Here is a 19,924-nt window from a genome sequence, read left to right on the forward strand (position 1 = left end):
TCCAAACTGTAACTTCTGGAGGTGAGATGGCGTCTCAATCTTCCTTCTATCGCTCCACACACAGGAGGTGCTAAATAAGTATTTGTCGAACGCCACGTCTGCAAAATTAGAGGTGCTCATGAAAGGCCCATGGCACAAAAGGGCAATGGAAAAGGTGGATTTGGTGGCGATGGCTTGGAGGATGTTTCTACTGCGTTCTTTACACGCCCCCCGTGCCCGCCTGTTGGGCCGGTTGCAGACCCCGGGCGCGCGCCCTCCCACGCGGCGCGCGCCGGCGGCGGCGGCTGCCATGGCGACCGGCAGGTGAGCGGCAGAGGAGCTCGTGGTCCCTGACCCACCCGCGCGGAGGGAAAGAGGAGGCGGTTGCCAAGGCGACGTGGGTAGGAGGAGAAGAGGAAGGAGGGAGGAGGAAGGATGGGCGGCCTCGGCGTAGCCGCAGGGAGGTGACTGACTCGAGCCCAGCCCCTTGCATCCTCCCCCTGTGAACCTCCCTCCCCTTTTTTTCCGCCTTCTGCCAGCAGTAGCAGCAGCCGCAGCACCTGAGCCGCTGCTGCCGCTCGCTCAGGACAACGTTATGGCTGAGCCTGGGCGCAGCCTCCATCCCTCTTCCGGACGCAGGGGAAGAAGTGAGCGGCGCACACTCCGGCTTCTGCGGCTGCTGCTCTGGGTTGGGACCGCCTTCCAGGTGACCCAGGCAGCGGGACCGGAGCTTCACGCCTGCAAAGAGGTACTGTCTTCCCCGATTCAACCCCACTTTGGTTAGAAAAATCTTGGATCCTGGCGGAGACCTTGAGGACCCAGGCACAGACAGTTTCAGAGGCCACGGAGTTTAGGTTTCTTTGGGGATGAGACGTGGGGCTGGGGGAGGGAAGAGGAGCAGACTGGCGTCATGGAGAGGCCAGCCTACTGGAGGACTCACGAAATAGATCATCCTCACAGCTTGGGCTGCTGAGCTCAGGGGGGAAGGTCCCAGCTCCAAGGAGCCCAGGAGGGACCCAGGTCCCTGGACTCGGGAATGAGGGAAGAAGAAGGCATGGGTTGTTTTCCAGCTGCAATGAAATTACCTTTAGTTGAAAACAAAAGATTATGTACAGAGGGGCAAAATGGAAAGTGAGAGAGAAGAAGTGGGGTAAGAGAAGAGTGAGGAAGGCCAGAGGAAAGTAGGGGAGCAAAGTGGGAATCCTTGTGGTTTCATCATGGCTTCAAAAAAGGAGAGTGAAGGAGGAAGATGTGTGAGGGGAACTGAAGGAACCCATCACCTCTCTCTCCCCACTCCGTGTCAAACATCCATTTACCTTGCAGACTGCTAAATGCGTTGCCTTTCCCAGTGCGCTTTGTTTAGTATACCTGATAGGACAAGACCCACCTCTGACCACACTTTGAGTCCTGTAATATTTCGCTTTCCACAAATCTCTACTTTCCTTTTCTGGACTTCTGCTGACGTACGTCATGAGTTTTTTTCAAGGTGCTACTCAAACGTTGCCAACACAATTCAGACAATAGGTAGTGAATGTCTTCCACTTAAAAATGTCTTTGAGCATTCTTTTTGGAGGGATACACAAGGTATTAAGGAGTAACAAAACTCAGTAGTTTCTATAGTGTTGAAATAACAATATTTGGTTGTTCTCTGAGTAACCCTTTTTAACCATATGGCAGAGACAGTAACAAAATACAAGAACTGCATTGGGGAAGGCAAAGTAAAAGTTGTTCTGTTATTTCTGTGAAATGTGAAAGAATCGTAATGCACCAATAGTTTAGCCCCGTAAAAGGAATCTCCAATGTCATACTTGGCTAGAGTTTTGAGAGGTTGAGATACTTTTTGTAAGTTGTCAGTGTTGACTGATTAGTAACAACAACCCCCTCCCATATGGACATACATTATTATGAAGGTGCTCTATTCATTACACTGTCTACAACATAACAGATCAAGAAGTGAAGGGACGGGAAGAGAGAGAATTTTTTTTAATGTTTTTATTTATTTTTGAGAGAGAGAGACAAAGTGTGAGCAGGGGAGGGGCGGAGAGAGAGGGAGACACAGAATCTGAAGCAGGCTCCAGGCTCTGAGCTGTCAGCACAGAGCGTGACATGGGGCTTGAACTTGTGAACCACGAGATCATGACCTAGGCCGAAGTCGGATGTTCAACCAACTGAGCTACCTAGGCACCCCTTAGAATTTTTTACTTCATTCATGAACATGATACTAGTGGCTCCAGTTAATGGCAGTTCTGGTAACTCTCGTCAGTCCCCTTGATGACCTGCCCTGGGCCATCTGTGTTGCCACTCAGCCACTTTATGACCTGTTTTAAAGATGGCTGGGAACAGAATGATTTTGTCCGTGACTGTGGCTGACTGTCCTTGGTGGCCTGTGGTCTAACCAACTGAGATAACTAGTTCAAGCAAGCCCACTTACCCAAGACTCCAACATGGGAGTCTTCTGAGTGAAAGGTAAGAGTCTTACAGTGCAGCGACTACTTCTTGGTGAGATCTTGTCAGCTCTGGAAAATATGAGACATTTGAGAAATTAAAGATGTTGTATCATCTTGGTTTGGAGGGAGGGAAGAATATTGACACCTGAGAACTATAACTGGGGTACAAATTTAGCCTTTAGTCCTTTTTAAATGGCTGACATTTGCCTAAACAAAAGGTCTTGCCACAGAGCACGAGCTTAGGAGAGTGGAAGGCTGTGCAACCCAGTTACACGAGGGTTCCACTCCCTGCCTGTCACTTACCACACAGTTTTTGGATTTGTAGGATGGATGTCTCAGTATTACCTACCTGAAAAAGGACTGCTTTGAGTACTGAAAGAGAGAGTAAAAATAAAAACATAAATTTGTGTTTCCTAACCTCCTTTCCCATTCAGCTTCTTTACCATTAGATCCACACCCCGTGCCAGAGTGAAAGTGGCTTAGGAACCATGCTTATTGGCCACAAGCATCAGCAAGTCCTATTGAGACTCTCCTTGAGCAAACAGTGGCTGTTGGACACACGTGATGCCAAAATAATAAGGAAGAGAATAAGCCCATTGTTATAATGTTCTTCATTTGGCAATATGAACTGACGCAACAAGTTTGGGGGCTTCCAACCCTAAATGGTGAAAAAACAATTCAAGGTAGACTAACCCTTCTCTACTATTAATCTTCATATGAATTTCTTGTTTGTCCAATTTGGGTATTACTGACAGGGACTCTTATCAGAGTCATTAGGCCAACCCTAATAACAACAGTGCTGTTGCAGCCTTGTTTCTCAAATCTGAGGTATCCCTCTGGATCTAATGAGGAGACAGAGAGGTTTAGCATGAGGCCTAGACTAAGGTGACAGAGAACTGGGAGTTCTAGGTTGCTAAACCTGGGCCAGGGTGTGGCGTGCGTTTCCTTTCACAGTTTTATAATAATCAGGGTCACCAGTGGAACTAAGAATCCTGTATGGTATTTGTTTTCATGAATCATTTCTTTAGCCCTGTGCTAACCTGGGCCAAGTGCTGACTGAGAGCCAAAGGAGCATTTCCTATAGCACGATGAGTCTCAATCTAATGAGAGAGGAGCAGAAAACCTTCTTAACAGATCTGCCTTGTCCTGAGGCTCCAGCATTAACTGCCCCAAAGGGACTTCCCAATCTATACTGAAAAGTCTGTAGGGCTTAGGAATCTGGCATACCTGGATTGTAATAAAATTCAATTGAGTGAGTGATGACTCTGCCACTTAGTAAGGATGCTACTTTGAACAAGTTAATTAATTTCTTGCAACCTCAGATTCCCAATCTGTAAAGTGGGGATGATAATACTCTTCATTATTCTTACTCTCACAAAGCTGTTGTGAGGATTAAGTTAGATAACACATGTAAAACGCCTAGTGCATACCGTTGACATGTCATAGGTGCTTAAGAAATATTGGTAGGCAGGGGCGCCTGGGTGGCTCAGTCAGTTGAGCATCTGACTCTTGATTTAAGCTCAGGTCATGATCTCACAGTTCCTGAGTTCGAGTCCCTCATTGGGCTCTGTACTGACAGTGCGGAGCCTGTTTGGGATTCTCTCTCTCCCCCTCTCTCTCTGACCCTCCCTCCTTCCTCCCTCTCTCTCTCCCTCTCAAAATAAATCAATAAACTTTAAAAAAAGAGAAATATTGGTAGGCAGAAGAAATAAGTACACAAATAATGATACATAAATGGTAACATAAGGTTAACATGTGGTGAACAATGCAAGAGTGGCAATATAGATGTGAATAGGAAAAGAAGAAAACATATTCGAACAGTTAGCACTTGACCTACTTCTGGAATAATCAGTAGGACTGCAATGGGCAGAGATGGATTAGATAGAGGGAGGGGCCTGTGGAAAGGTACACCAGGAAAATGCAAGGGATCCTGGGAAGAGCAAGTAGACCAGGCGGCTGAAATGTGAAGTAGGTGTGAGTACAATGGGAGATAAGGTTGGAATGTGGAGTCGGTGTGGGGTACAGTAGAAATCAAGGTTGGAGAGTTAGAAACCTGAAGTGCAGAATCCTTGAAGGATTTCTGGCGGAGGTAGTGGCCTGCTCAGAGCAGATTAGCATGAATGAAAGGTAAACATGGTTGGGGTGCCTGGGTGACTCAGTCGGTTTGAGAGTCCCGCTTCGGCTCAGGTCATGATCTCACAGTTCGTGGGTTCAAGCCCCACATCAAGCTCTGTGCTGACAGCTCAGAGCCTGGAGCCTGCTTCGGATTCTGTCTCCCTCTCTCTGCCCCTCACCCACTCACACTCTGTTTCTGTCACTCTCTCAAAAATAAATAAACTTAAAAAAATTTTTTTAAAAGAAAAGTAAACATGGTTGAGGTAGGCCAAAAGGTGAGAGAAGGAGATGGGGGCAAGGAGACCGGTCAGGGAGGGGGCTAACAGAGGGACTGTGCTGGCTGGTGGTAATGGGACACATAGAGGTGTAGATATGAAAAATACACTGAAGGCTAGAGGGTTTGGCGACTGACTTTAAGTGCAGGGTGAAGAAAAGGGGCAAGCTGAGGGTTTTGGTCAGGGTTTTAGAGTGGGCATGGGAGATGCAGAGAGAACAGCTCTTGAATCAGAGTGATGGCCTTTCGCAGTTCTGACTTCCCCAGAGTCAGCCCCTGTACCAGGAGGGAGAATAGCCTGAGACCCTGGCACCACACTTTACCCTCTGATCATAACTTCTGGGCTTCTATATTTCCTCCTGTATTTGCTTCTAACTCGTTATTCAAGGTCTGAACTCCACAGGGAAACAAGTTGATCTAGAAAACATTGAGGACCTCTGAGCTTTCAGGAAATATTTCACTGAAAGCATAAGAGTTAAAGTGACTCCTTTGATTGGGAATCATCAAGGTTGGATGTTTAAAACATCCTGCCATATTTGGTGGACAGGGGAAATTGAAAGTCTCCATTTATCATGAAGTATTTATAGGGTTGCAAGAGGTTCTGTTTTTGTTTGATATCAGAGGACGCTAAAGAGTAATAAATTCTTGGGGCGCCTGGGTGGCGCAGTCGGTTAGGCGTCCGACTTCGGCTCAGGTCACGATCTCGCGGTCCGTGAGTTCGAGCCCCGCGTCGGGCTCTGGGCTGATGGCTCAGAGCCTGGAGCCTGTTTCCAATTCTGTGTCTCCCTCTCTCTCTGCCCCTCCCCCGTTCATGCTCTGTCTCTCTCTGTCCCAAAAATAAATAAACGTTGAAAAAAAAAATAAAAAAAAAAAAGAGTAATAAATTCTTGAGATCTGAAGACAGTTAGGAAGTCATTTTGTCTACTCTCCTGTCTCAAGGTAGGAGTATAAAACTGAAGCAGACTGATCATTATCTGCCTTACTTTAATAGAAAAACTTTAAAAATTGTAAAAGTGACTCATTTCATTTACAGAAAACTTGGAAAAAATAAATAAAAAGAAGACAGTAGAAATCACCTATAATCCTAGCATTCAAACCATCATTTTTTATGTATGTATTTGTGGGCAGACTACTGGTACAGAGAGTGGGGTCTGGATATACTAAGTGGGGTGGGTTCAGTTTCCAGCTCCTCCATTCAGTAACTGTATGACCTTGGGGAAATTATTTAATCTCCTCAGGACTCAACTTCCTCATCATTGTGGTGGGAATATTAATAAAGACCACTTAATTACTATATTATGACAGTTAAGTGAGTTAATACATGTAAAGTGTTTAGAACAGTTACTGGTGCATAATAAGTACTCAATAAACATTAGCTGTTACGAATTTTTAGTGGAACTATGATTAACATGGTCTTAAGGTAGTAAAAAATTAATAAGAATTTAACGGTGGTAAAAGTGTTGGAAAGGGGAAAAGAGTAGATGTGAAAGATATTCTGAGGACAAAGTTGGTAGAATTTGGCCAAGAGAGGGAAGAAAGCATAGCAGTTAAGGGTCTGGAGTTGTACTATCTAGATATAGTAGCCACTAGCCGTGCGTGGCTACCAAGAAATAAAAATGCAGCTAGTGCAGTGAGGAAATGAATTCTTAATTTTTGTGATCTTAATTAAGTTGAAATTAAAATGCACACTCTATTCAATCATTGAAAAATTATTGGCTGTGTTTGGAACTATTTGGGTACTTTCATAACCATAAATTTATGAATTCTAAATAGAGATCAAGTATTTTTTATGAAGATGTAGCATCTGAGTTTGGTTGTACGGTAAAGTATAAAACACAAACCAGAGTTGGAAAACTTAGTACAAAAAATGAATGCAGAATACTTCAGTAATATTGCATGTTGATTGCATGTTGAAGTGTATTATTAAAATTAACTTCTTTTGGGGCGCCTGGGTGGCGCAGTCGGTTAAGCGTCCGACTTCAGCCAGGTCACGATCTCGTGGTCTGTGAGTTCGAGCCCCGCGTCGGGCTCTGGGCTGATGGCTCAGAGCCTGGAGCCTGCTTCCGATTCTGTGTCTCCCTCTCTCTCTGCCCCTCCCCCATTCATGCTCTGTCTCTCTCTGTCCCAAAAATAAATAAACGTTGAAAAAAAAAATTTAAAATTAACTTCTTTTTTTTAATGTTTATTTATTTGAGAGAGAGAGAGAGAGAGAGAGAGACAGATCACGAGTCGGGGAGGGGCAGAGAAAGACGGAGGAGACACAGAATCTGAAGCAGGCTCCAGGCTCTGAGCTGTCAACACAGAGCCAAACGCAGGGCTCAAACCCATGAACCATGAGATCATGACTTGAGCCAAAGTCAGATGCCTAACTGACTCAGCCACCCAGGTGCCCCTTATTAACATTAATTTCACCTGTGTCTCTTTACTTTTTCAAATGTGCCTGCTGGAAATTTTAAAATCTTACATGTGGCTAGCATAGTGTTTCTACGGGACAATGGTGGCCTGGAGGTGATGGCTGTGTGAGTTTGTCACCTGTGGTTGAATCCTAGTTACCATTTCAACTGCATTGTCTTGGGCAAGATACCTCTCTTTGCCTCAGTGTTTTCATTTGGAAAGTGGGGATAATTTAGTTCTTACCTTTTATGGATTGGGGGAGGATTAAAGTGCTTTGCAAAATGCATAGTGTATAGTGAGTGCTTAATAAATGTGTTTGCTACTGTTTTATGAAATCTTTGTTAAAAACTTAGGAATGGGACTGAACTCCAGATTGCTTTATTCCCTTTTGTCCTATTGAATACTATTTTGAATACTATTGAATACTTTATTCCCTTTTGTCCTATTGAATACTTTTTAATTTCCCTTTTGTCCTATTGAATTTTTTTAATGTTTATTTATTTAAGTAATCTCTACACCCAATGTGGAGCTTGAACTCACAACCCCGAAATCAAGAGTCTCATGCTCTTCCGACTAGCCAGCCAGATGCCCCTTGAATACTATTTTTAAATAGCTTTATTATTTTTGTAACAATGATACATTCTTATTCTAAAATTTCAAGAAATATAGAATGCAAACAAGGACACAAAACTTACCCAAAAGTTTGTAACCGGCTAAAATCACCATAAACATTTTGTTGCATGTTTCCAGACTTCTTTCTATACTTCTAGACTTTCTATACTTCTACACTTATATGTATAGATATAAGTATATAATTCTCCAAAAGTGGAATCATATCACACATGCTGTGTTATAACCTAATTTTTTCATGCAATAATTTACAAGAGACATTTCTGTTAATAAATATAGGTCTGACTTCATCATTTTTAAGGCTGCATAGAGTTCTGTAGCATGTATATAATATAACCTATTTAATCAACTTAACCAATTCAAATGACTTCTAATTTCTATTACTATATACAATACTGAAATGAATGCTTTTGCATATATATTTGTAAATACTTGCTCAAATGTTATCCTGTTAACTCCTTAAGTTATATTGCTAGACATGGAGATTCCTTGATCAAAGAGCACATATTTTTTTAATATGTTTTTAAAGTTTATTTATTTATTTTGAGAGAGAGAGAGCGGGGGAAGGGGAGAGAGAGGGAAAGAAAGAGAATCCCAGGTAGGCTCTGCACTCTCAGCACAGGGCCTGATGTGGGGCTCAAACTCACGAACCACGAAATCATGACCTGAGCTGACATCAAGAGACACATTTAACCAACTGAGCCATCCAGGCGCCCCAAGAGTGCATATATTTTATATTGCTCTATATTATCCAATTTCTCTTTTGAGGAAATTGCACCAATTTTATTTTCCACTAAATGTCCTCACCTTTTCTCATACCTTTGGCAATACTGTCAGTCCTTTCAAACTTGACAAATCAGTAGGAAACACACACACACACACACACACACACACACACACACACACACACACACACACAAACACACCCTTTGGTTTTGCTTGGTCCATAGCAGAAGGACCCCTCCTGTTTCAAGAAGGACCCCACCTAGAGCTCCCAACCTACCTTAGAGTGTTTCTGGAAGCTATTACTGCAACTGAGAGACAGAATCTTCCTCATTCTATAGCAAACAATATAAACAAATCCCTATACATCATCCAAGTCGCTTCTCAGCTGCTTCCTCCACCAGCCAGGAATGAATGAAAACTCTCTTTCACATTTCCCCACCTAAATGGTTCTGGGGTGGAACTGGGCTTGGAAGGCAGACTGTATACTCCCAAATTACCAATGCAATTGACTTACAAATTTGGTTAAGTGGTAAGAAAGAAAAGCAAAAGCTGTGGCAAGGAGGCCTAACCTAGATTATAGATTGGGAAGGTTAGAGCTGGCCACTCTGAGGAGTGGGTTTAAGTGGCGAGCTGAAGGTTTGGAGAAGTTTGGCAGGTGAAGACGAGTGGACAAGTTTGCAGGCAGGAAAGAGTCTGTGCTTACAGGACAGAGAGAGGGCCAGAGGGCCTGACAACATAATTTTATATTTGCAAAATGAAGAATGTATATCCCCATTTCGAAGTTTCAAAACTATTAAAGGAAGACACGAGATCTTAATTAAAAGTCTTTGTTGGCATGGATTTGTTTAACAATTGTTATTTACTTTTACATTTTAAGGTAATATATGCTCATAATAATCATTCACATTTATTGAGTGCCCTAAGTGACCTACAGGCATTTGGTTCTTATAGGAACTCTAAGCAATCCATTTGGTCCTTACAGGAACTCTATGAGGTAGGATGTTAATACCCAACCTCCATTCCACTTCCCATGGTTTCCTGTCCTCTTACCTGCTTCACTTTCCTCTACAGCACTCTCTGCCATCTGGCATATATTTTACATATAAACATATGTGTGCATATACACCCATATTTTTTAAATTGTCCATATCTTCCGACTAGAATGTAAACTCTTGAGGGCTGGTATTGTTGTATGTTTTATTCCTTGCCACATTTCCAGTGCCTGCCACAGAGAGATGAGACTGCCAGAGGTCACTTGGCTGGTAAGAGAGCAAGAACTCAGGCAGCTGAGCTCTTAATCACCGTGCTGTTTTCTGCATGTCAGTCCCAATTGTGCAGAGGGTATGAGCTGAGAAGTAAAGGTTTCCCCTCCTCCCTGCAAATCCCCAAAGGCTAACCTCTGTCAACTCCTGCTTAAATATATTCTTCTTGAAATGTTTTATGCCTGTACAAGCACATCTGTCTTTTCTCTTTACCTTCTATACAAATCAGATCAGAATATTTGTCCTGTTCTATAATTTACTGTTTTCCTTACTTTAGGCCCATGTCTTTATTTTTAACAACTGAATTGTGATTCATTATAAGCATGCGCTATGATTTATTGAAACAGAAACTTGATGAATAGGTCAATTCCAGTCATTTTTATGGTAACAGTGCCACAGTGAACATCCTCCTGTGTGTATTGAGGCATAATTGTTTGCTTGAGTCTGTCAGATGAATTCTTTCTGTTTTTCAGTTTTTATGTATTTATTTTGAGAGAGACAGACAGTGTGAGCAAGGGAGGGGGAGGGAGAGAGAAAGAGAGAGAGAGAGAGAGAGAGAGAGAGAGAGAGAATCCCAAGCAGGCTCCACACTATAAGCACAAAGCCCGACTCAGGGCTCGAACCCAAGAAACTGTGAGATCATGATCTGAGCCGAAACCGAGAGTCGGAAGCTTAATTGACTGAGCCACCCAGGCGTCCCTCATCGGATGAATTCTTTTTTTTTTTAATTAATTTATTATTTTTTATTATTTACTTTTATTTATTTTTTTTTTAATTTTTTTTTTCAACGTTTATTTATTTTTTGGGACAGAGAGAGACAGAGCATGAACGGGGGAGGGGCAGAGAGAGAGGGAGACACAGAATCGGAAACATGCTCCAGGCTCTGAGCCATCAGCCCAGAGCCCAACGCGGGGCTCGAACTCCTGGACCGCGAGATCGTGACCTGGCTGAAGTCGGACGCTTAACCGACTGCGCCACCCAGGCGCCCCTACTTTTATTTTTTAATTTACATCCATGTTAGTTGGCATATAGTGCAATAATAATTTCAGGAGTAGGACCTAGTGATTCATCCTCTACATATAACACCCAGTGTTCATTCCAACAAGTATCTTCCTTAATACCCCTTGCCCATTTAGCCCTTCCCTACCCACAACCCCTCCAGCAACCCTCAGTTTGTTCTCTATATTTTAAGGGTCTCTTATGTTTTGTCCCCCTCCCTGTTTTTATATTATTTTTGTTTCCCTTCCCCTATGTTCATCTGTTCTATATTTATATAGAATTTAAATTTATATCTTAAATTCTGAGTAAAGTCATATGATATTTGTCTTTCTTTGACTTATTTCACTTAGCATAATACCCTCTAGCTCCATCCACGTAGTTGCAAATGACAAGATTTCATTTTTTGATCACTGAGTAATACTCCATTGTACATATATGCCACATCTTCTTTATCCATTCATCTGTCATTGGACATTTGGGCTCTTTCCATACTTGGGCTATTGTCAATAGCGCTTCTATAAACATTGGGGTGCATGAGTCCCTTTGAAACAGCACACCTGTATCCTTTGGATAAATACCTAGAAGTGCAATTGCTGGGTTGTAGGGTAGTCCTACTTTTAATTTTTTGAGGAATCCCCATACCATTTTCCAGAGTGGCTGCACCAGTTTGCATTCCTACCAGCAGTGCAAAAGAGTTCCCCTTTCTCCACATCATCAGATGAATTTTTTTTTGTCTTTGCTATCTTTTTTATTTACTTATTTTATTTATTTTTTATTTTTAACTTGTTTTATTTTTTATTTTTTAAAATTTACATCCAAATTAGTTAGCATATAGTGCAACAATGATTTCAGGAGTAGATTCCTTAGTGCCCCTTACCCATTTAGCCCCCCCCAATCCTTCCAGTAACCCTCAGTTTGTTCTCCATATTTATGAGTCTCTTCTGTTTTGTCCCCCTCCCTGTTTTTATATTATTTTTGTTTCCCTTCCCCTATGTTCATCTGTTTTACATCTTAAATCCTACATATGAGTGAAGTCATATGATATTTGTCTTTCTCTGACTAATTTCACTTAGCATAATCCCCTCCAGTTCCATCCACGTAGTTGCAGATGGCAAGATTTCATTCTTTTCGATTGCCGAGTAATACTCCATTGTATATATATACCACATCTTCTTTATCCATTCATTCATCAATGGCCATTTGGGCTCTTTCCATACTTTGGCTAGCGTTGATATTGCTGCTATAAACATGGGGGTGTGTGTGTCCCTTCGAAACAGCGTACCTGTATCCCTTGGATAAATGCCTAGTACTGCAATTGCTGGGTCATAGGGTAGTTCTATTTTTAGTTTTTTGAGGAACCGCTGTACTGTTTTCCAGAGTGGCTGCACCAGCTTGCATTCCCACCAACAATGGAAAAGAGATCCTCTTTCTCCGCATCCTCGCCAACATCTGTCGTTGCTTGAGTTGTTAACGTTAGCCATTCTGACAGGTGTAAGGTGGTATCTCATTGTGGTTTTGATTTGTATTTCCCTGATGATGAGTGATGTTGAGCATTTTTTCATGTGTCGGTTGGCCACCTGGATGTCTTCTTTGGAGAAGTGTCTATTCATGTCTTTTGCCCATTTCTTCACTGGATTATTTATTTTTTGGGTGTTGAGTTTGATAAGTTCTTTATAGATTTTCGATACTAACCCTTTCTCTGATATGTCATTTGCAAATATCTTCTCCCATTCTGTCGGTTGCCTTTTAGTTTTGCTGATTGTTTCCTTTGCTGGGCAGAAGCTTTTTATTTTGATGAGGTCCCAGTAGTTCATTTTTGCTTTTGTTTCCCTTGCCTCTGGAGATGTGTTGAGTAAGAAGTTGCTGCGGCCAAGATCAAAGAGGTTTTTTCCTGCTTTCTCCTCAAGGATTTTGATGGCTTCCTGTCCTACATTTAGGTCTTTCATCCATTTGGGGTTTATTTTTGTGTATGGTGTAAGAAAGTGGTCCAGGTTCATTCTTCTGCATGTCACTGTCCAGTTTTCCCAGCACCACTTGCTGAAGAGACTGTCTTTATTCCACTGGATATTCTTTCCTGCTTTGTCAAAGATTAGTTGGTCATACGTTTGTGAGTCCATTTCTTGGTTCTCTATTCTGTTCCATTGATTTGAGTGTCTGTTCTTGTGCCAGTACCATACTGTCTTGGTGATTACAGCTTTGTAGTATAGCTTGAAGTTTGAGATGGTGATGCCTCCTGCTTTGGTTTTCTTTTTCAAGATCACTTTGGCTATTTGGGGTCTTTTCTGGTTCCATACAAATTTTAGGATTATTTTTTCTATCTCTGTGAAGAATGCTGGTGTTATTTTGATAGGGATTGCATTGAATATGTAGACTGCTTTGGGTAGTATCAACATCTTAACAATATTTGTTCTTCCTATCCAGGAACATGGAACCTTTTTCCATTTTTTTGTGTCTTCTTCAATTTCTTTCATAAGCTTTCTATAGTTTTCAGTGTATAGATTTTTCACCTCTTTGGTTAGATTTATTCCTAGGTATTTTATAGTTTTTTGTGCAACTGTAAATGGGATCAATTCCTTGATTTCTCTTTCTGTTGTTTCATTGTTGGTGTATAGGAATGCAACTGATTTCTGTGCGCTGATTTTATATCCTGCAACTTTGCTGAATTCATGAATCAATTCCAGCAGTTTTTTTGTGGAATCTTTTGGGTTTTCCATACAAAGTATCATGTTATCTGTGAAGAGTGAAAGTTTGACCTCCTCCTGGCCAATTTGGATGCCTTTTCTTTCTTTGTATTGTCTGATTGCAGAGGCTAAGACTTCCAATACTATGTTGAATAACAGTGGCAAACGTGGACATCCCTGTCTTGTGCCTGACCTTAGGGGGAAAGCTCTCAGTTTTTCCCCATTGAGGATGATATTAGCGTTGGGCCGTTCATATATGGCTTTTATGATCCCGAGGTATGCTCCTTCTATCCCTACCTTCTTGAAGGTTTTTATCAAGAAAGGATGCTGTATTTTGTCAAATGCTTTCTCTGCATCTATTGAGAGGATCATATGGTTCTTGTCCTTTCTTTTATTGATGTGATGAATCACATTAATTGTTGTGTGGATACTGAACCAGCCCTGCATCCCAGGTATAAACATCAGATGAATTCTTAAATGTAGACATAGTGGGTCAAAGAGTCCAAGTGTTTAACATTTCAATAGATGTGTGTCAGGTTGGGAGCATGGGTTTTTAAAGCTAGCATTAGCCTTCTCCACCTGCAGTCAGATGGAGGAAGAGGGAGGCTTGCCTGGTAAGACTGCTGCCAATTTATTCCCCCCCTGGGAATCACTGAGACCCAGAGGGCAGAGTTGAAGAGCCTGTCAGCTTTATCAAGCTGCCAGCTTTTCCGAGTCAGGGCAGATGGGCTTGATGGCTAATTTTGCCAGATTTTCAGAAAATAATTTGGTCCAATTTATAGCTTTTTCTCAGTCTGTATCATTCCTCTTGTAAGTGACAAAAATTGTGCCATTTGTCACATTTCTTCTTAAGCTCTCCTTCTATGTCATACCAGATAAAGCACAGAACAGATAATTATAGTTAGTGCTTGACAGCTGCCAAAAGAAAATATATTTTTCATACTTCCGAGCTCTCCACTTTTCAAAATCTTTTTAAGTCTGAGAGCCATAATATGAGGTTATCACCCATTCTTCTCTTTCGATTTGACATGTGTTATTAAAGGCATTTATAAAAGACCCACAGAACTATGTGGGGTGAAAAAATAAATACGCTGATTTTCACAGGCCTAGAATGTGATTTTCTAAATTGGAATTGTACTGATGATACAAAATAAAATGCAAAACTAGTAATAATAATTGGACTTTAATAAGCCTGTGTGCTAACTGGAGTATCCTCTCTTTACTGCATGCACAACAGTCAAGGAGACCTGTTTCTGAATTAGAAAGGAAACTGAAATTGGCTAATTTTCTGCTTGAAATTGATTATTTTGCCCTCCAACCTCAATCATGTGAAAATAAAAGAGTGGCTAATAATCCACCAAGAGGAAAGATAAAGAAGCATCAATTGTATCTGTTCATCTGACTTGGTTCAGATTCTCATAAGGATGGTGCTGGCTCAGGATAGCACTTTGGAAAAGTCAGGCCTGCCAAGCCCTGTGCTGAACTAGATGCTCCATAAAGTTTGAATTAATGGGTCAACTTACTTTCCTTGTAAAACATTTGTTTTAATAAATCAGTGCTAGAGCTCCCATTTGCATACATTCAGCTGTATGTATAAATCATCTGTAAAAGAAAAGAAGGGATTGTGGGGTACCTGGGTGGCTCAGTCAGTTAAGTAAGCATCTGACTTTAGCTCAGGTCATGATCTCGCAGTTCGTGAGTTTGAGCCCTGCATTGGGCTCTCTGCTGTCAGTGCGGAGCCTGCTTCAGCTCCTCTGTCTCCCTCTCTCTCTGCCACTCCTGCACACGTGCACTCTCTCTCTCTCAAAAATAAATGAACATTAAAGAAAAAAAGTGTTTAAACAGGGCACCTGAGTGGTTCAGTTGGTTAAGTGTCTGACTTCAACTCAGGTCATGATCTGGCGGTTCACGAGTTCCAGCCCCGAGTTGGGCTCTGTGCTGACAGCTCAGGGCCTGGAGCCTGCTTTGGGTTCTGTGTGTCTCCCTCTCTCTCTGCCCCTCCCCCGCTCATGCTCTGTCTCTCTCTCTCTCTCTCTCTCTCTCTCAAAACTAAATAAACGTAAATTTATTTTTGTTTTTATTTATTCATTTATTTTTTTTATTTTTTTAAATTTACATCCAAATTAGTTAGCATGTAGTGCAACAATGATTTCAGGAGTAGATTCCTCAGTGCCCCTTACCCATTTAGCCCATTCCCCCCTCCCACAACCCCTCCAGTAACCCTCAGTTTGTTCTCCATATTTATGAGTCTCTTCTGTTTTGTCCCCCTCCCTGTTTTTATGTTATTTTTGTTTCCCTTCCCCTATGTTCATTTGTTTTGTCTCTTAAAGTCCTCATATGAGTGAAGTCATATGATTTTTGTCTTTCTCTGACTAATTTCACTTAGCATAATACCCCCCAGTTCCATCCACATAGTTATAAATGGCAAGATTTCATTATTTCTGATTGCTGAGTAATACTCCATTGTATATATATACCACATCTTCTTTATCCATTCATCCATAGATGGACATTTGGGATCTTTCCATACTTTGGCTATTGTTGAAATGTAAAAAAATTTTTTAAAAACTTAAAAAAAGAAAAGAAAAGATGAGATTATGACCAAATATAAAGTAAATAACAGCTTAGCAGCAAGTCGTAAGAAAACAAAGAACTATGGGGGGTGGAGGGGAAGACATGTTGTTAAACAATCACATGTGTTTTTAGCCCTAGGTTATCTAAAAGACTACCCCTGATTTTTATATTCACCAGCTAGTTTTTCTTAGGTGGGGATAGATTCAGGTAAGGTTTCAGAAGAATGTGTGATTGTGGCCAATGTACTTGGTTGTGTTTAATGTAACTCTCATTCTAGTCAGATGATGAGTGACCAAAGGGAGTGGGCATGAATGAGTGTGAGCAGAAAAAGGTGGTACCGCTGGGAATATGCAACAGATTCTCAGGAGCTTCTCTGAAAGAGGAGACATCCTCTTAATTTTTAGATAACTTAAAAATCTCAGGCTTTGTTTTTGAAGTTATTGATATCACCCCATTTCCATTAAAATCTTTATTTTATATGTGCAGAAACTGAGGCCCAAGGAGATCAACAGGTTGGTTCACTCTGGGGAGTGTCGTTTAGATATAAAACTGTGACCTCACAAAAAACTGCTGTTAAGGTGGATCTCAGTAGCCATCCAGACATAAGGCATCCTGATTAGCTCCCTAAGATAGTGGAATGGTGCTTATCCTCAGGTGGCTTATATTGCTTAACAATTACCATTGTTTAAAAAAGTACTTTTCACCCCAGATAATGAGAGGCTCACTATTTCTAGAGTAAACCCCCTACTATTGGGGTAAAAAGTATTCTTTTCTGGGGCGCCTGGGTGGCGCAGTCGGTTAAGCGTCCGACTTCAGCCAGGTCACGATCTCGCGGTCCGTGAGTTCGAGCCCCGCGTCAGGCTCTGGGCTGATGGCTCGGAGCCTGGAGCCTGTTTCCGATTCTGTGTCTCCCTCTCTCTCTGCCCCTCCCCCGTTCATGCTCTGTCTCTCTCTGTCCCAAAAATAAATAAACGTTGAAAAAATTAAAAAAAAAAAAAGTATTCTTTTCTAAACTTTGTAATTATGAAGCAACATAATTGGTCCTCTGATGTCCCTATTGTTTATGACACTCGTTTCCTCCACCCTAGACCCTTCCTGTTTTTTTCCTTCTTAGGAAGATTGACAGATACTGTCCGTATTGGTACCTAGGCCCAGAGAACAGTTATCGTTAGAGTACTCACAGTTTGAAAACATTAATGACAGATTTCCTCTAGAGATCATGGGCCATCGTCAAGTTTTCTCCACCAAATACTTATTTTTTTCTCTTATATATTTAATCCTCTGAAATTTAAAATAATTCACATACCAAGTATTTATTGAACATCATGCACTGAAGGAACCCTGGAAGAATGATAGGACATGAAACTGACATTGATGCCACCTACAGTCTTTCAAGGAACAAGCAGTTACAAACGGAGATCAGTGCATGATAGGATGAGGCCAGATCGGAAGGAGCAGTGGGCAGAGCACTGCCCCTGGAGCCGGGTTCATATCCCTGGTGAAGCTTCACTGGCTGTCAGACTCAATTGTCAAAGGAACTAATCATATGTAATTTGAAGGATTTTTGTGAAATTAGAAATGAGAAATAAGATATGCACAGTGACAAGTTGTATTTGTTTGTTAGGGCTGCAGTAACAGAGTACCACAAGTTGGATGTCTTAAAACGACAGAAATTTATTCTCCCACAGTTGTGGAGGCAAGAGGTTCAAATTCAAAGGGTCGCGGTGCCTCTGTGGTGGCTCTAGGGAGGAGTCTTCCCTTCTCTTCCTCGCTTCTGGTGGTTGCCAGAAATCCTTGGCACTCCTTGATTGGTAGCATCACTTCAATCCTTGCTCTCTTGTCACATGGTCTTCTCCTGGTGTGTCTCTTTGTCTTCACATGGCCTTGTTATAAGGACATCAGTTATTGAATCGAGGGTCCGTCCTACTCCAGTATGACCTCATCTTAACCAATGACATCTGCAAACACCCTATTTCCAAATAAGGTTACACCTTCTGAGGCTCTGGGTGGACATGACTTTTGGAGGGACACTATTCAGCTAGTACACCAGCACATAGTAAGTACTCAGTAAGTCGAAGTGATTATGGTTACCAAGAGCCAAAGTGCAAATGAACCGAGAAAACCGATTTCAGTACAAGCTGGTGTGGTTAAGGAGAGCTTCTCCAAAGATGTGAGAAGGTCAAGCAGGGCTTTAGAGAAGTGGTAAAATTTAGATAAGAACTGAAGGTGTAGGTATGGTGGGGGAGGAGAACGGCCTATCAATATTTTAACAATGGGACTATTAACCGTGTAAAATCAGCTATTAATGAGACAAATCTCCTTTGTTCCAACAGGAATTAAAAACTACAATCTTTTTCTGAATGGATAAGCACATATATTGTCTATTGTTATCTATTATCTATTACTTTGTAACCAATGACCCTAAAACTTGGTGGCTTAAAAATAACAAACATTCATGATCTCCGTTTCTGTGGGTCAGGAATTTAAGAGTGGCTTAGCTGGGTGATTCTGGCTCAGAGTCTATCATGAGGTTACAGGCAAGATGTCAACCCGTGTTGCAGTCCCCAAAAGCTTGTTTGGAACTTGAGGATCAGCTTCCAAGATGGTTCACTCACGTGGCTATTGGCAGGAGCAAGTTCCTCCCACATGGGTCTCTTTATAGGATTGCCAGAGCGCCCTTACCACATGGCAGCCAGCTTCCTCCAGAGCAGGTGGTCAGAGAGGGAGGGAGAGACAGAAAGCGCAAAGAAGCATCCAGGGACCCTTTTATGGCCTAATCTCAAAAAGTCACACACTATCACTCTTGCCATATTCTTTCTGTTCTTTAGAAGCAAATCGCTGAGTCCAGCCCCAACTCAGGGGGAGGATTGAGCTCTTTCTTCCTTTGGAAGGAGGAGCGTTCAAGAATGTGTGGACATGTTTTAAAACCACCACATCATAGTACATCATGAAATCATCCATTCCTTTAACTGTTGGACTAGTTTCCTAAATTTGATGTTCCTAAATCTCCATGTTATTATTATTACTATGTATTAATACAATAATCATTTTGAACTCTGACAGTATGCCAGACACTGTGCTTGCAGCTAGAGATTTGGAATGCATTGGTCCAATGCTTGCCTTCAGGGAGTTTATAGTTTAGTGGGAGAGGGACTTTGTCATAAATATAATGCTCTTATATAAGTGACAAAAGTGAATATAAACAAAAGGCTTTGCGTTTGCACTATAAGAAGGAAACTGCAGAAATCAGAGAAGGCTTTTAGGGGTAGGTGGTATCTGAGGGCCTAGGGTAGCACCTCAAGCCTAGCCACCTCTTGGTATAGAGTAGATGCTGGGAAGGTCTTTGGGGAGGGACATTCTAGGCCAGGAGATGGGAATGTGCAAGGTTTGTATGGGGGATTTTCAGGTTGTCCAGGGTGGCTTTCATGGAAGGGGAAGGAAAGGGAATGGGAAGATGGATTGAGGCCGGTCTTAGAGGCTCTTATAGAATAGACAGTATTAGGGAGAAAGATTGAACTTGATTCTGAACACACTGGAGTTTTCTCGGGAGGGTAGCGAATGCTTAGATAGGTGTTTTGGAGAATAGAAAAAGTTAGACCAGAGAAACCAGTGTAGCTGTATGTATGAACTCATTCATTCATTAATTCATTCACCCATTCATTCATTCAACAAACTTTATTGCAGACCTGCTATGTTGCCAGGCATTGTTTATAGTCTAATGGGATATACACATATCTGAAATCATCACAGAGATAAAATTACAACTGTGACAAGTGCTACAAAGGGAAGGTACACTGTGCAATGAGAGCACCTATTAGGGGATTTGACTTAAGCAGGAAGTTC

At 41.8% G+C, this 19,924-nt stretch overlaps 1 protein-coding gene across 2 annotated transcripts in view; it reads left to right on the plus strand.

The window, feature by feature from the left end:
• The first annotated feature begins 488 nt into the window (after window positions 1-488).
• ELAPOR1 (endosome-lysosome associated apoptosis and autophagy regulator 1) overlaps window positions 489-19,924 on the plus strand; it is a 73,506-nt gene continuing 54,070 nt past the window's right edge. Inside the window, exon 1 of one of the 2 annotated variants that reach the window (XM_030324747.1) lies at window positions 489-727. In XM_030324747.1, the coding sequence (XP_030180607.1) occupies window positions 575-727 (153 nt within the window). In that variant the 5' untranslated portion in view covers window positions 489-574. The remainder of the gene's footprint in view (window positions 728-19,924) is intronic. The other variant, XM_030324746.1, reaches the window with a different exon arrangement.

Source organism: Lynx canadensis, chromosome C1, assembly GCF_007474595.2.
Source record: "Lynx canadensis isolate LIC74 chromosome C1, mLynCan4.pri.v2, whole genome shotgun sequence".
In the NCBI taxonomy this organism is placed as follows: Eukaryota; Metazoa; Chordata; class Mammalia; order Carnivora; family Felidae; genus Lynx; species Lynx canadensis.